This window comes from Acanthisitta chloris, unplaced genomic scaffold (assembly GCF_000695815.1).
Source record: "Acanthisitta chloris isolate BGI_N310 unplaced genomic scaffold, ASM69581v1 scaffold1954, whole genome shotgun sequence".
Lineage (NCBI taxonomy): Eukaryota > Metazoa > Chordata > Aves > Passeriformes > Acanthisittidae > Acanthisitta > Acanthisitta chloris.
This window is the reverse complement of record NW_008667480.1, coordinates 126708-144232: the sequence shown is the minus strand read 5'-3', so window position 1 is coordinate 144232 and position 17525 is coordinate 126708. Positions and strand designations below refer to the sequence as shown.

General features: G+C 40.8%; 1 protein-coding gene across 1 annotated transcript in view; it reads left to right on the top strand.

The window, feature by feature from the left end:
• The window catches only part of ITPR2 (inositol 1,4,5-trisphosphate receptor, type 2), a gene marked incomplete at its 5' end in the record, with an annotated part of 78171 nt that overhangs the window by 12775 nt on the left and 47871 nt on the right, over nucleotides 1–17525 (top strand). The window contains 2 exons of the mRNA XM_009072500.1: nucleotides 1115–1210; nucleotides 2395–2514. Coding sequence (XP_009070748.1) covers nucleotides 1115–1210; nucleotides 2395–2514 — 216 coding nt within the window. The remainder of the gene's footprint in view (nucleotides 1–1114; nucleotides 1211–2394; nucleotides 2515–17525) is intronic.

Genomic DNA, 17525 nt, shown 5'->3' with positions numbered 1-17525 from the left:
TCGGTAACGGGGAATGATGAGGGGATGCTGTGGCAGGTGAACCAAGGCAACTCTCTTCTGCCAGAATGCAGTCAAACTGCCAAAACCATTCTTCCTTTCCTCTTCACAACAACTGATTTAACTGGAAGGCAGACAGGTCTCTGTAGACCTCACAGCAGCCTAGAGCTTCCTCACGAGGGGCAGCAGAGGAGCAGCACTGATCTCTGCTCTCTGGTGACCAGTGACAGGACCTGAGGGAACAGCATGAAGTTGTGTCAGGGGACGTTTCAGTTGGATATTAGGAAAAGGTTCTTCCCCCAGAGGGTTTTTGGGCACTGGAACAGCTCCCCAGGACAGTGGTCACAGCCCCAAGCCTGACAGAGTTTAAGAAGCATTTCAGCAATGTTCTTAGGCACATGGTGTCATTCTCAGGGCTGTGCTGTGCAGGGACAGACATTGGACTTTGATCATCTTTGTGGGTCCTCTCCAACTCAGGATATTCTATGATAGCACCACTGGGCTACTGCTGCCAAAGCTCATGCTAATTAATCCTTAGGAGAAGCCTTGGTGAAAAGCAGCCAGTTGACAAAGTAAAGGTTTACTTTATATATTCCCCCAGGAATATGTGGTAGTGAAACAAAATTCCAGGAATATATGGAAACAGTTTATTTTACAGCCTTTCAAATAACCAATTGGACTTCATAAAAACCAAAGGGGAAGAAAACCTGCCTGAGTGATAAAACCATTCATGTAATACATTCTGTAATTACTTCTGCTGAGTCTTGTTTTAACAGAAGGCCATGGCAGAAATTTCTAGGTGAGCAATAAGGAAAGGAAATGGAATGTCATTGCTTGTGCACAGTCTACAGCAAACCTCTGTATTTAAGTCAAATATTTTTCACTGTTTAAAAGGCTTCTTCCAATACAGTATGCAGGGTTAGTTACTCTTACAGTATGCTGACATTAGAATGGGAAAAACAACCCATTAACTATGTGAGTAAAATAAAAGATGCAAGTGGTTTAAAATCTTATCCTCTAAAAAAGTGGTCCTCATAATCTCAATTAAAATAAATGCAAGGGTCATTAATCCATGAAAGAGAGCTAAAATTTGCATTACCTTGGTTTGTATCTCTAGAACAATGCCTCCAAGCTTTTGCTGGCTATTATGGAAAGCAGGCACGACAGCGAGAATGCGGAAAGAATCCTTTTCAACATGAGACCAAGGGAACTGGTGAGAAAACTTGTGAATATTCATAAATCTTTTGGCTGAAAAAATCTGTCATTAAAACATTTTTAAAATGATCTACATCTAAGCTGAAAAGTGTTGGCAGCGTATGGTGGCACAATGTATCAGGATAGTACTAATTCACAAAAAGAACTTTAAAAGGATCAAGAACGCATGATTTCAGTCTTTACGGCTTCATTATTTTTATCCATTCCAAGCACTTTCTGTAATTGTTTCCTAACTAAATTACCATACTCTGGTAGACTCTCTTCAAGTGCAGTTTGTCAGGGGCTGGCAAATTAAGCCTGTACAGTTAGTGAAACAGTGCTAACAGAAAGGTATGTGTGGTTATAGAATATATATGATATACATATATGTTATATAGATATGTCTCCTGAACAAAGAGAGTTACAAACAGTTGTTGAAGTGTTTTGGAACAACCCTGATGTTTGTATAGGTCTCCAGGAACTTTGGGTTGGAACTCTGAAGAAATTGTTCCCAATCCAATTGACTGTGTAACAACAGTGACTGAAAGATCTGAGGATTCTGGAGAGATTGTGGGGTGATCTGTGGGTACCAGCCTGGCCCTTGGGCAGAGGCCAATAGCTAGTTTCAAGGCATCATCACTAAGGTGGCATGTCAGCACAATGAGGCCCTCCTTAAGGTACAACTACAGGATCAGGCCCTGTGTGGGGAATGGAGGATTCCCCTGTGTTGGTCCTGTAAGAGGCCTTTGAATATTTTGGATTTTCCCCAGCACCCTGCCCAGATCTGTATCTTCCCTTCCTTTTTTGGTTTAAGTGGGGTTTTTTTAATGTGAAACGGTGTGGAGAGCACTGAGTGATGCTGCTGCTGACTCTAGCCAGAGGGAGATCATGGCTGCACAACACTACCTGCTGTATCTAGATCAGTGCTTAAAAGAATTTGTGAAAACACTTGCTCACAAAGGCTCAGCATTCCTGTTCCTTTCTCATGGTTACTGATGAAAAATGTAGCGGTTTGGAGCTTCATAAATCCTTCAAGCTTGTCTTTATTCAGAAAATGTTTCTCAGGCTGCTCACTCTTCTTGCAGAACTGCAGGGCACCCATCCAGGCTTGAGCTGAACAAAGCCAGTTTGTTCAAACACAGTTTGCTTTTTCCCCAAGAATGACATTTATTTCATCTCTCCCTGGCTGGGTATGTGTTACAGGTGGATGTGATGAAGAATGCATATAACCAAGGCCTCGAATGTGACCATGAGGAGGAGAACGGAGATGATGGTATCTCCCCAAAAGATGTTGGCCATAATATCTATATTTTGGCACATCAGGTATGTCCTATTTATTGTGTGACTGCTTCCAGATTAAACTCCACATTGTCATGGATGGAGTGATGCACTTCACTCAGTAAGAGAGAAGTAGCAATATATTTATTGGTAAAAACCAAAGTTTGATATTTAATGCGACTGTGGTTTAACAAGATTTGATGGCAAGGTACACTTGATTATTTACTTCAGAGAGGGCAGCGTCAGACAAAACTATCAGGGAGACTGTCCTGTTGAGTCATGAGGTTCAGGAAGGACACCCTTGTGTTCTAAACTCCTTCTGAGAGGGGTTTAGGTGCAGCTGAATCCAGACTTAGTCCCAGACTTGGTCATCATTTTATGTCTAAAGGATTATATGTGCACATTCAATCCTTTGTACACTTAGCTAAGATTTCAAAGTTTAGCATGCTGTTAATCACTTACCAAGAATCTGGTGTGGTAAGGTATCTCTCAGCCTCAAGGAGTAACCTTGAGGGGTGTCCCAGCTCAAGAGAAGATCCTATATCTATTGGTACTCATTGGAATTTGATAGGCTCTGTGTGAAATAACAATGTAGAGCAAAACGGTTAATGTCCACTTAGCTTTGTTTTCTTTTAACATTAACAGCTCATTTATATCAATCAAATTGTAAATCATGTTATTATTAGTGTATTATAAATAGTAGCTTCAGCTGTGATAACAAGTGAACTTGAATTGAGAAGATTCCTATTATTTTAGATATATTCGTATGGCAATAAGAATAATTGGGCCTTTTCACTGCCTTCTCCTTTCAAATTGTGCTGTAGTGCCCTCAAGCTTTTTCTGATCACTTTCACTTCTCTACTGGTAAAGGTAGAATGTACACTGAAGGGTTTTATTTAATGGGCTATTTATTCTTCAGAGCAGTTGGTGTCAAAAATAGTTTATCCTTCAATTATGTTAAGAGTATTGAAGAGATTTTTTTAATAAAAAAAACAAAGACCACATATTTCTTGATTTTATCATAAATAACAGCATTTGGTATTTCATATAAGGGCCAAATTTTTTAAAAATGCTTTTACTAACTAAGAAGAAACAAACAGATGGGGATAGGGAGTGTTCTACATTCATTAAGTTTATTAAGTGTTGTTAGGAATTGAATACTCAGTGGAAAAAAAGAAAGCAATCTATAGTTACACTAGTATTATGCAATGTTTCTTTCAAGCAAGAAATGCAAAAACAGTTACTGAGCTATGCTTGCGTGCTTGCAGCACATTTAAGCCAGTCAGTCTTGTTATTATGTTGCTGTTGTTGTGGTTGACCATGTTCTACTCTTGTGCTGTGTGTAGGACTGTACCTAAGATACTCATTCAAGATGAGAGTATTTTTAAAAGCATCTGTGACTCCTTACCTTGTGTAACTATTTCCTCCTTGTCTGAATGCTTACAATGAAAATTTAAATGCCTGCCAAATTGAAATGTTGGTCTTTTATGTCTCCTGCCTACAGTTTATGTTAAATGACTTAACAGAGTCTGTGACATGGAAAATATGGTTTGGGGGAGTAGATTATAGCCCCAAAGCTATATATGAAGTGACTGCTGGGGTCATTCTACGAAAGAGGTCACTGCCCAAGGGTACACAGCTGGCTGAGGTGTAGATTAAGCTCTGTCCCTAGATACAGAGTGTATGAGGATGCTGGGGAGGTCCATGGTGCCACTCCATGGCTATTCCAAATGCCTGATCCATAGTTGGCATTTCGGTTGCATAAGGCTGGGTATTTTTACAGCAATTTACTGAGCTCCTTCCTGCTCTGTAAAATTAAATGTCATGATTGGCTCTGTAGAATGCTGTAAAAATATCCATCTTTTTACAAAAAAAAAAGGACTGTTTTCTTTTTCTAGCATTTCTGTAACACAGTACGTGTGTTTACGATAGCTTTGCACCCATGTCAAGCCCCATAGCAAAACAAAGCGATGAAAGGGCAGGCAATTTGGGGCCTTTCTCTGTCCTCGGCTAATGAAAAGCTATGATTCTTGGCACAGGCCTGCTGATCTTTGACCCTAAACTCTTTCCATGTGTGCCCTTTCACTCGCCTTGGGATGGGCAGGATACAAGCACGGTCCCTCCTCAGCAAGGCCATTGTTATGGGGTTCCTTTGCTGGCTTTACTCTCCAAACATCCTCTGCTTTGCTGTGTCAAAGTGTCTTTTTGGTGCCTGGGCCTTCTACTTGGCTTAGCTGATCTGATTTACATAATATTTCTTTGCTGTCACAGTTCATCTAACTTATCTTTTTTTCTACAGCCAGTGTGGCTCTTCAGTCGCTTTCCTGACACTTCCTTGTGACCACTTGCTCTAGTTACAGCTTTTTGGTCCCTCTGTAATGGCAGAATCAAGGCCAAGAGTTCCTCTTTTTGCTGTTCCAGCCCTCAAACACAGACAGTTTATTTTGGGGAGCTCAGACTTTCAGTTTTTGTCGTTGCACTCTTCAGGGCGATGGTGGGTTCTGCATTTTGTCACCCCTACATCCTTCCTTGCCCTTCCTGTGGTTGATTTTACCAGAAGCAAAAGGCATTCTTGCAGATGTTAGACCCACAGTGCATAGAAAGTTATACATATGTCACAAGCAACACGGAGATTTCTGTTAGCAAACCTTCATTACAGCCTCCCAGCTCCTACACTAAATGCATACACCGGTACATATATGCAAGTACATGTGTACATTGTGCACACACACAGAGGTGTGTGGGCACAGCAACCATGTCATGCTGGTAATCATGTGTCTTCCACATGTTTCTCTGTCCTCTCTTTCCTTTGCTTTATTTCTTCATCTTCCTCCACCCTGCCATGTGCCAGAGCTGTGCTGCTTCCCCTGCACTGACTCTAGGCTGCTCTTCCTCACTTTTCCTGTTCTACATGTTGTGAGCAGAGATGAGAAGGGAGCACCACTGAGAGAAAGCAGAACTGAGCTGTCCACGAGGAACTGCCCTGAGCTGTACCCCTACTTTGCAGCCTGGCTTTGGGGTAGGGGCTCCTTCAAGACATAGCTCGTCTGCAGCTACTCATGGAGGAGTGACACAAACTGGTGCTTGAGGTCACATCCTGGAAAAATAACCTTATTATAACTAGATAGAAATGGTTCACAATTCCCTTGAAAATCCACAGAGGAGATTCTGTTTTCTTTGTCTAGTTCAAATGTCATGCTCAGAGCTAAGCCTTGAACTTGGGCATTGCTAATTTCTTACAGGAGTCTCAGGTGAATGCCAGTGGCATTTTGGAGAGTTCCAGCAGCACTTACACCTTTTCTTTTCGAGCCTCAGTCAAAAAAATTTAGTATGGTGTTTTTATTGCTGTCCTTTTAAAAGATCATGTTAACGCAGATTTTGCAAACTTAGTAAGGCTGTCTGTGAAGACACTTCATCTTGATGTGATGTCTCTGTAGAGATTACAAAAGCTTTTGACAGAGTAGCACAAAAAAGTTTCATATTTAGTTCTTATATGCAGTAGCATTGGTGTAGGAGAAATAAGTTTTTTAATTCCTACCCAAAAAAACCCATAAAAGCCTGAAGAAATCCTCTAACATTTCAGATGACTCCTTGAGCTTGCTACCTGTTAGCTATAACAAAGTATTACAAACATTTGTAAACTAAGAAAAGCCTCATTGGTGTTAGTACTTCTGTGAGGTTCATGATCCCTTTGCATTTACTATGAAGTAAGATAAGGCACTAGTTATAAACACAGGCATGTCTGTATTTATGTGCTTCTGTTAACAGAAAATACTTTGGAGTGTTTCTCTGTGTTTTTCAACTAGATGCAAACTGTTCAAATCAGGCATGGAGCCCAAGCTAATCCACTGCACCTTTCAGCAGGGTCTTTATTCATGAGGGTCACAAGAACGTGAAATAACTTTATGTAGCTTCTAGTCAACTTGCAGCAAGGCAAGAATGCACTTTCATCTGCCTGTAGAGCTGTGTAGACGTGTCCTTGACCCAGAAGGATGTGAGTGGGTAGGGAGTAAGGAAGCAAACTGTAATGCTGTAACAAAATGTTCAAATCTGCTTCAACTGCTGTTGCAGGAGTATAGGGGTAGTGACCTAGTGTGTCACCCCTTTCATGATGCATGTTCTGTGCTCTCAGACTAACAGAGTGTTTGCTTAACTGCTCAACTTTTAAGTGTATGCTTAAATGCCTTGCTGAAGAGGGAGCATAGATCTTGGAATGCCACAATACCTTTGTCACCTCCAGGGAAATGGAAGGGTTTTTAGGAGGTTAAGCTAAAAGGTAACTTAAATCCCAATGGAGCACCAAGGCTATTTATATTTATGCTGATATAATTTCCTGGTGACACCAAAACTTAATGAAAAATCATTTTCTCCACCCCATAAGGTTAGAAAAATTAATGCTGCCTGATATCAATGCAGATATGCAGTGTAAATGAACACAAGCTTGAATCAGGCTTTATTCTGATAGACTAACACAGTTAGAAGTGTTCTTCTATTTTTAAATTTGTAAAATAAACCAAGGAAAAAGAGGATTTGCTGTGGAATGGAAGATTCTTGCTGCATGTACTCCTAAGCATACTATAGTAATTGGGCATCATGAGTAAGTCATGCACCTTCCCCTCTTGCGCTAATTTGAAATGGACTGAGCCAAATAAGACATTCAACCTTATGTATTTGTTAATATATTAATAACAGAATCAAGATTTCTTTATTAAACTTGGCAAGATTTATCAAATCAATATCTTGTTGCCATGTTTACTTCATGCAGTATATTGCTAATTAGTCTAGGCACATGAAGAGTATTTGCTAACTAAACAATCAAAATGGTAATAGTTGATGGCATGGATTTATAGCTATTTTTTAAAAGTTACCTTTTTTGACATTTGAAATAGGACTCATTTGATAATGAGACTTGGATATGATGCATTCATTAAGGAGAAACTGAAGTCAGTTTTGAAAAATGTAGCTATCCATATATGAAAAATTGTAAGCCCAAAGCCTTTTGTTTCTGTGGGCTTCTCTTCAGTGTGTCTTTCTTTATCTTTCATGAGATTTGAGTTCACCAAGGACAGGCACCACCTATATTTTCCACATCAATGCTGCGCCTAGAACTGCATGGTTCTGGGACTTTTACATGCTGCAGCAGAACAAAGAAATGACAATAATAGCAGTGGTTTCAGAAATTTTTAAGGATTAATCTTCCTTTTTATAGGATTTTGGAGCAGTTAAAAGCTTTCATTAATTTTGCTTTCCCTTCTCCCAAGGTAGGTGGTATTACCTGGTGTTAAGGTAAAGACACCAAGTCAGAAGCAGTTATAGACAGCAGGTCATTAGCTGTCATGGGAAGCTAATACAACTTGTTTCATCCTCAGTGCTTTGCTTTAACTGCTACATTGGCTTTCCTCCTATGCTCACTCGATCCCAGCTACTTTACTAATGAGGAAAATTGGCATTTATTGGGTAGTACAGCTGGGAAGTGCATAATCACTGAGCACATTAGTACTCCAAAGTCTTTTACAGAGTTCATGCTAACACATATTTTTTCAAATAAACTTTCCTGTGCTGCTACTGTTATGGATTGTTAAGGCAAGAAGAGCTTTCATAAGGTAATGGATACAAGTGTGTGTATGTGTGTGAGGGAAGTGCTGTAAGGCTTAAGTTCTTTTGGAGGTAGTTATTTTTGGTGTTTTGATTTGGAGCAGCTGCTGGCTTCCCTTCACTTTTCTGTATTTTCACATTTAGACAGATTCCCCAGAGAAGTTGTGGATCTCCATTCCTGGAAGTGCTCAAGGCCAGGTTGGATGGGGCTCTGAGCAACCTGGTCTAGTGACAGGTGTCCCTGCCCATGGCAGGGGAATTCGAATGAGATGATCTTTAAGGTCACTTCTGACCCAAACCATTCTGTGATTCTATAATTATATGAACTTAGACCTTGTTCCTTCTGTTCCCTTGAGTTTGTGTATGCATGTATAAAATGAAATTCATTTATTAAAACATATAGTATAAGGTAAATGTGGGTTCTTGTACTCATCCATTTGTCTTGATCTGCATATAATTCAGGTCAGGTGAAGGGATTCCATGGCAAGATCTTGCTTAAAATGATAGGTGCAGATTTTCTATGGTTTAATGTATGAGGAAACAGGAAGTAACACTGTAAATGTGGGACTCCAGTGTGGAATAGGATCACTGCATGTGACTTCTTCTTTAGTATGAGGGTCTAAAGCTTTCTGAACTGGGGTGAAGTTTGACCTTTTAAAAAGTAATGTTGATGAAGAAGCTGGAAATTAATTACTCAATAATGTGCATTGACAAGCACCTTCTCTAAGGTGTAGCAAAGCACCTGAAAGGCTACTTAGGATAGAGAACTGGTAGAACCAGTTACAACCCCCAGTCTGCAGTGGGCATGAACCGGCTGAAACTCTAATAATGATTATATCATGGAAATAAGATGAACAGAAGCCAAATGAAAAAGTCTTGTAAGAACACCTTCACCCTTGATGGAGGTGTTGCCATTACTGGCCCATAGCATTTGCCTGAAAGAGATACCCCTGTCCTTGTGGGAGCTGTGAGTTCCCAGAGCATTTTGCTCCAAAAGATTGGCATATCTTTATCCAGTTGGGAAGCAGCTTTCTGCTCTGGCAAGGATCCTTCAAAAGAGCTGAGATCTGAGAATTGCACTGCTTCAGTAAATTTTTAAGCTTGCTGAGATCTTCTGCCCATCCTCTGCATCAGGTGGATGCACTGCTCAAAAGCAGAGCTATGGCCCATGAGTTCCACAATTTGTAAAACATTAGGTTGTGCCTAAAGATTTTGAGTTGATTCTGTTTTGTGAGAGAAATATCTTGGTTCATTTGAATTTTTATACATCTCTGACTGGTGAACTCTAGAAAAAACGAGTGTTGTGTTTAATGTATAAGAATAGTATTTTGGAAAAAAGACCCAACTACAAAAAGGTCTGAGCTTGTCTTCTGTAAATAGATTTACTGTACCAGAATCACTGGTTTTATTAAATAAAAACATAGATTGGTCACATTTTGTGTAGCAAATGACCATTGTCAAATTTTGCAGCTGATGTGAACAAGCAGCAATTGGCAGGTATTGTTGGAGATTGTCTTCCCAAACACCAGATGGCAAATGGAGGAAAATACTGTACACACTTAAATAAATAGGACTACCTTTGAGGCCAGGAGATGATCAAATCTATCCTGTAGGATAAACCTGTCCTTCAGGATGAATAGCTGTGAGTTTGTACAATAAGGATGCTCTCTTTCTGCAGGACAGGTAAAATTTTTCAAGCTAAAGGATGTCATTTTTTTGCAAGGCTATGCTGAGGTTTGCGAGTTTTGGGGGTTTTTCTTGCTTTCCTCTCCTTAACAGAGAAGCTCTTGCTGATAGCATTGCCAAAACAAAGGGCTAATGGGGACCAATCCCAGGAACCGTGACTGTCAGGGGACTCGTATCCTTGGCTGCCAGACCTGAAACTTCTCATGGAACTTTTATGCTCCACATGTTGTTTTGTAGTTATCATCCTGATGAGACAGGCTATGGCATCAAAATGACACTGGCTAATTAAATGTCAGCAGAATCAGAAGCTGTTGCAAGGCTTTTACACTGAGATTGCCAAGACTGAAACAGAAGCCAATGACGCACATCACCCTCTTTGTGGCTCATTAGGATGGTATATAACTCTGCGTTCATCCAGCTGCAGTATAGAAAGACAGTATGGAGGCTGCCACGAGGGCTTGACACTAATGAGCACCTGACAGATTAAACAAGTGTCTGTGGCTGATGTTGGGTCTCAGGTTAAAACCTTGGCAACCTGTGCTTTATAGTTAGGTCTCAGGTTAAAACTTTGGCAACTTACCCTTCTATGGTTTCTTTTTTTCCACTTCTTCTTGGAAGCATTGACCTCAGAATCCTGTTCTGACTTTGACAGGGATCTACGTGGAGACCTCTGTTTTCCATCTGGTGTCCTATTGACTTAGACTGCTGAAAGCTGCTAGGATTCAAGCTAGAGCTTTTTTCTGGAGAATGGCCACAAAAGTTTCAGCTTAATTTTTCTGGTTCTACTTCTCTAGAATAAGATGAAGTGTCTATTATACATATATGTGTGATTTATTATATGTGATGTTAATGAGGGATATATCCTGTTTGACTGTGGCAACTGTGCATTTCACTAGTGCACAGGTGGCCTTAATATTTCTGCTTTGTGGGTTTCTTCTTCTATCTTTGACTTCTGTAATCCTTGTGTTTTGTGGTTTACAAGATTTTTTTGTCATTTGGAAATAATGTTGTATTGGTGTCAGGGCCCAAACGTTAGACCAGAAGAAATATCTTCTCTTTGTCAAATGTCTTCACATTAGTCTGTGGTTTTACTCTGAAAATTGGCTGTGGGACAATGAAATACTGTTTAAGACATTCTCTGCTCTCAGGCTCTATTTGCAGCACTGTACTAGCAATAACCACACTACCTTTTTATTGCTGTCTGAAGCAGCATGGGCTGGGCAGAATGACTCTAGACCTCCTTTGGTTCTGTATCACCAGTGGGGCAGTTACTTAGCCTCCCACTTGAAGATGGATCTTCATTTAGTCATATCCACAGCTGGTCTACATGGGAATGACTCCACTGAAAGTAGGCAAGCAATACTGATTTATACTAGGAGAGAACTTGACCTATTGCCCTCAAACAATACTTTTACCCTAGAGCTGCCTGCTTGTGTTTGGCATGCCCAGTCTTCATCAAGAGTTATGATATATGGGTGAAAAAGAGGATGGCTTGACTTTAAACTTTCTGATTGAAATTGCTTGTTATGTAGAATTAAAAATCATTTTACTTGTAACCTGAGTAAACTCAACCCAGAAGCTGTTGAGAGGCAATAAATGTGGAACCACACAGTGCCATCTTTCTAAAGGCACTCTTCAAAGCAGACTGCACTTTAAGTCACCCTCGACTGCAGTGCATACATATCTCTGGCTCAGAAATGTGTGTAACATAGGTACTTTGTTCAGACTGCAGCAAACTCCCCTTCATAAGGAAGCTGAATTACACAAGGTGTTGAGTTCTTGCTCTAGAGACAGAGCTGAAGCTTTTCCATTAGAGGTAATCTTCAAGTGAAACAAAAGTGCCCCTTTTTCTTTTCTCCAAGCTGGGAGGAACTTGCTTTGTTTGTTTGTTTTGAGAGGAAGTGAAGGTAACCTTGGAAATATCATGGAAGTGAAGTCTGGTCTCACTTTATATTACCAGAGCAGTTCTAATAGGCCTCAGATATCTGCATTGTGAAATCCTACACCTTAATTAAAATCGGGGAGGGACATCTTCTCTAACAAAGACACACTTTTTAATGTTCAGTAGTCATCGAAGTAATTACAGGTTAGTGAAAATAAAGAGCATTAAACAGAATGTCAAAATGTGTCTGTTCAAAATGTGTCCATCCTGCACATGGATAAGCGTCTAATCAGCCTGGGGTTAAAGAAAAGGGTTCTCTGCCTTTATGTATGGGCAAGGATTTTCAGAGTTTGTTTTACAAATGATCTGGGGTAGCCTGAAATGAACTTGGTCTTTCCAGGCTTTTCTTTCTTTGAGTCTTGAGAGCACCATTTAGCTGCTAGTTGGTTGGGTAAAGCAGCATTATTTGTGCATGTCTGATGAGGAGAGAGATGAAATTTTTACCCTTTTGCTCTCTCCCCAGGAACTGTTACTTCATAGGTGCCAGGTGAAAGTGCTCTCCTGAGGACAATAGCCATAACATAGAGTTGGAAAGAGCAACTGATTTTACTTTTTCGTCTCTCTGTTCCTGTACTCCTAAATTTTTTTAGAAATGTTTTGCTCTGCTAATTGGAGGGGGAGGCAGAGATTCAACAGCATGATTGAAAAAGCTGGAAGATCTCACTGCTGTAACTGTTTGAAGGGAGACATCCCTCAGTTCCTGTCCATCTCCATACTTGTACACTGCCTTGTTTTGTACCCTACAAAATATATACATCAGGCCCCAGCAGACGTTAGGAAATCCATGTCTTTTGTGAATTCAACAGATTGCGGCTTCAGCTGCTTGCTTGTTACTTTAGTCTCATGTTTTTGACTCTGAATGAGCACGTTACGGTTTTCTGTGTGAAACTACATGTGGAAAAGGTGGGACACTAACGGGGTATGGACAGACTTTTTACTTGCCATTGCTGTAACAACTAACATGACCACATAATGGTCATACTCAAGTGCTTGAACTATGGAGCCTGAGCCATGATACCAAGTTGGATTGGGTTGGTGAACTCCATCCAGCTGAACAGATTGCAGTGTGCAAAAGAAACCATTGCACTATACCACAAATGTATGAGATGAGGGTGGGAAAACATGAGGAGGGAGCCAGTGATGCATGTCCCACATTTTAGGTAAGAATCTGAGCTTGTTTCCATGTAGCTTGGGTAGGCCATGGAGAAGAGGATGAGTCCATTCTGGAAATATCAACTCACAAGATACCTTTTGCTCTACTCATGGTGCCAGAGGAAGGAAGGCTGACTGCCAATCTAAGTCTTGTAGTCTTGTGGCTTACAGAAGAAAGTGTGTCTGTACTTAAGACTTAAAGACTTAAAAATGTGGTTCCTCTCCCTACATTGCCCCCAAAATAAGAGTCCTGGGCACTTCCTCCTTTTGTTTGTCCTAGCATTCCTTTTCTTTAGAAGCCACATATTAGACAGAAGTAGATAGCTGTTTGGCAGAGAATCACATTCTGGAGGGAGGATAAATATAGAAAGTAAAGTGCTTGGCAGCAAAAGGATTTTAAGAGTTCCTGAAAAGGGTGTGCCTTTCACAGCTCTCTTATCTCAGGTGTATGTATGTATTTTGTATGTGTATGAGGTGTTGGGGGCGTTAGAGGTGAACAGTGCTCTTGCTGTGTGGATTTGGTATCCATGTGTTTGCTGGTTTTGGTCTTTCTTGGAATGCATCTATACAATGTTGGTGAGCAATGTTTTATCTGCCCTTCACAGAAGTCGCATGTGGTCAGGATCTTCTTACTTGTTATGCTGTGAGGAAGACTAGTTGCAGAAACCCTGAGCTCTTTTTCTCCCTTTTCCACTGAACTTTCTTGTCATCTTCCTATAATCATGTCTGACACTTCCATCATTTCCTTATTTCCTTTCATTCTGTACCCTCCAAAATTTTGCTTATAGTAATCACAGGAGTCAGTCTACAAGTGCAGTTGTGTCTTCCTGTTGGAATGCTCTGGCTTGCACACTGCTGTCTACATCTTGTGTTCAGTATGGTCAGTGTACACCAAAACCCAAGTGTGACCAGTGTGTGCATTGAGCTGGTTTGGCTCATGTAGACACAACTGCCCATGACAGTTTACATGTAGCCTGCAGAGATGTTCACACCCACCCACCTCTAACTAGTTTTGCTTTGTTGCAACACATTTCATCTGATCTGAGCTTTTCCCACACACATACACTTTTTTTTTTTTTTGCAAGTAAGCTTTGCCTGTAAAAGAAATTACAAGGAAGACAAGTGGAAGTAAAGCTCATTGAAATATTAGCAAGTAATTTTGTCTTCTGCTGGTTTCATCAGGGAAAAAAGCCCAGCAAAACCGCAGCAAAAATAGCAGTAGAAATACTATGGGGGGGCTGCAAACATAATAGATATAGAGATCACTTAATTATGGTGGTTTCTCTTATGTGATAATGTTGAGGTGTTTTATTTCTCCCTTCCCTGTGAAGTAGATCACTATTATCCACGATTTGCAGTGCACACCATGTGGAGGCTGGGGAGGAGAGCTGGTGTCTCAGAGGTTACATGAGGTCATGGAAGACACAGCAACAGAATCCAAAGTGTCTGGACCACCCAGGGACCTGCTCATGTACCACAAGCCATCAGGGAAAGATTAACTCTAAACCCTTTTGGTCGGTATAATCGTCTAAATGAAATCAATGAATACTTGATTTGAGAGGCTCCCATTGCTCCATCCCTGCTGTTCCTAATGTTTGTTAACAGATTGCTTTGTGGTAGAGTGCAAAGGTGCCGCTCTATAAAGCTGTAATGACTTCTGGAAAGGAAGTTGCCCTGTGTATTGCAGAAAGCACCATTCAGTTTTGATTGGAACATGGGGAGTTGAGAAGCTGTTATTGCTGTTAGTACAGCCAGTTGGAATGAAAATTTCTGCTCGGTTATGGTTAAGATGACATTTCCTTTTTTCTTGCTTTCTCTCTCTCTCCTTGTTTACTGATGGAGTAGGAAGGTTTTCATTTGCCCTGGCCTGAGAGCTGGCATGTGGTGAGGTCCCTGCACACCAAGGAAGAGGATCTCATTTTCTGTCTCCTGTCCTCTGTCTGTCACCCATCCTGTTTGCTACTCCCTTGACTTTCTCTTTGCTGTTTCTTCTTGGTCCTTGGGGTTTTTCTTGTCACTCCCTAGGCAGCTCTTTTATCCTTTCTTGCTCTCTAAACAGAAAATGAAGCGTTTGGTGAGGTGACTGGGTTATCCCCTTGTGAGGGGGTTTGGTGGTGCCAGATCTCATGCTGCCTGGCTCCAGGAGCCAAAGGGACTGAAGAGGCAAAAAGAGGAAGAGATTGTGGCTGTAAATGAGCCCCAGCTGCACAAGTCTGTTTACTCAGCAAGGTGAAGCTAATCTGAGCAGACTCAATTATTCTGCTGTTGCTGCAAGTTACATTTTGTCTCATTTCTCCCTGGTGAAAGACCACTGGCCTTTGGGTTGGCAACCCACACTGCAAGGCTCTGGTTGCTGACAGGGTAGGGGTGAAGATAATTTACAGCAGATCTCTCAGGTGTCATGTTTTGGATATCAGGTCTGTACAAACACTTTTGCTTCACTTTCCCCAGGGTCTGTAGTTCATTAACTTCCAGGGCTGTGGAGTGGCCCCTCTGCCCTGTCAGGCTGTAGGAGACTGACTGGCACACCAGAGGGTTGGCTAGTGAGCTGCATCTGTGGGCAAGGTCAGAGAGGGCACTGTGCAGTGCTGTAGCTTACATTCCCCACATCCAGTTCCCTCCCAAAAACAAGCCCTGGTCCCCAGCACGCTTCTAATGCTGCCTAACCCAGTGCCCTGCCAGGTGTACCTGTGTGCCAGGTGTCTCCCCATCAGATAACAGCCTTACTGCTGCCTTACAGCTGTGAGAAGAAACTTGAGAGAATTGGTAACAAAGATAATAGTTCTTTAAATAATTTTGCTTCTATTATTTTGGACCTTTAGGTGGTGGAGTCACTATTCCTGAAGGTGTTTAAGGAAATACTGGGTGTGGCACTTAGTGCCATGGTCTAGTTGACATGGTGGTGTTAGGTCATAGGTTGGACTTGATGATCTCAGGTCTTTGCAACCTGAATGATTCTGTGATATTTGTGATGCTTCCTAATAGTAATACTGTAAATATAAATTGTTTCAAGGCACAGGAGCTATTTCTGTCTTTATTTTTGCTTCCCAGCTGGTTATCCAGATCTCATAGTTTTACTCCATCATCCTTTTTTAGAAAATCAGTTTAACATGTTTGACATTTGGCCTGTGAACCAACTCTTCCATGAAAACTCTGATTGCTTACAGGATACTAAGCCTCCCACATTTAGATCCCTTTATACCATTCTAATCATAAAAAGTCACCTTTACCCCACAGGTTTGGCAGTTTTAAAATGCTGGAGACTGAAACAGATCTCAGAATTTGGAGGTCTTAATCCTGAGCTTTCTAGTTTATATTTCTCATACTCCTGTCCTTTTGTGGGATTCAACAATGCCTGCTGTAATCAGGAGGAGTTCTGACAACAGTCTCAGCTCTGTGCTGGGTTAGACCTCATGCCTCTCTCATGCCTCACATGAGAACTGTGCTACAGACGGACCCTTGCAGTTTGCAAGTTACAACCAGGGACAGACACATTCTTGTAAGAATATGGAAGGGGTCTGTGTTTTACAGAAATAATGAAAAGCAGGGAATAACTTTCTCTTTTCCCAGCAATTTTTTTAGATACGCACACATATACACATATGTTTTTTGGCAAACCAACCTGCTATCCCAGGTCAATGAGTTAGTGACAGGCTGATGAAATGAATGTTCACAGCTTTACATCACTTTTCCTTTGAGAACATTTAAATAACTCCGTTTTTGTTCAAGATAAGTTTGACTTTAAAACAAAAGACCTGCAGGAAACCCACATATTGTTAATTGCAAAAGCTGGGGCTGCTGTGGTTTTCCACACTGTTGATCATATATGGCATCCCAACTGACTAGCAGATCTGATTTTATAGTCATGTTGTGTCAGGAGTTTACACTGAGTAGTGGTTGTAATTCTGTCATTTATCACTACTGTTTCTTTATTAATGTCTTCAGCGTTCTTGGTCTGTCCTCAATCTTTCACATTTTGTACTGATGCTTTATTACAGTGTTTTCCAAATTTTTTAAGTAAAAATCTTTCACGATGAACAACAGTCCTTCACCAGGAGTTGACTGAAAGCCAAATGATCTTTATTTATATAGCTATTGCTTTACACATCCTCTCTTTGGAAATCACTGTTCCATTATATGCTCTTGCTTCCTTGTCCCTATATGCCTTGATGACTAATAAAAATACAGTGTTGACATTTAAAATATTGTCACTGGCATGACTTATGGATGAGTGAGTGACTGACCAAGAGAGTTTTCTCCTCAGAGCTGATTTTGTCTAGGGCTCTTTGCAAATTCAGGCTCTAGTGATGGTTATTTTTTGTATCAGTTACACTTGCTGTGCATTTTTGAGGTGCATTCTGAATGCCCTGTGCTTGTCAGTCCCATTACAGCACTAGAGGGCTGAGATGGTTTTCCCTTCTAGTCCACGTGGTAAGGGAAATTCTGCTACTTATAGAGAGATACTTCTACACTAAAAGTTATGGACAGTTAAAAGCATATCAGGAAGCAGTACCTGGAGACCTCATATGGTTCACAAATAGAATTTCCAATTCTTTATAAAAATTTGGGTATGATTATAGGAAGTTTTTTGTGGTATCAATGGAAATTTTTTAATCTATACCATGTCCATTTCTCCAAACTGGCATAATTTTAATGAGAAGAACTATCCATACATCCTTGA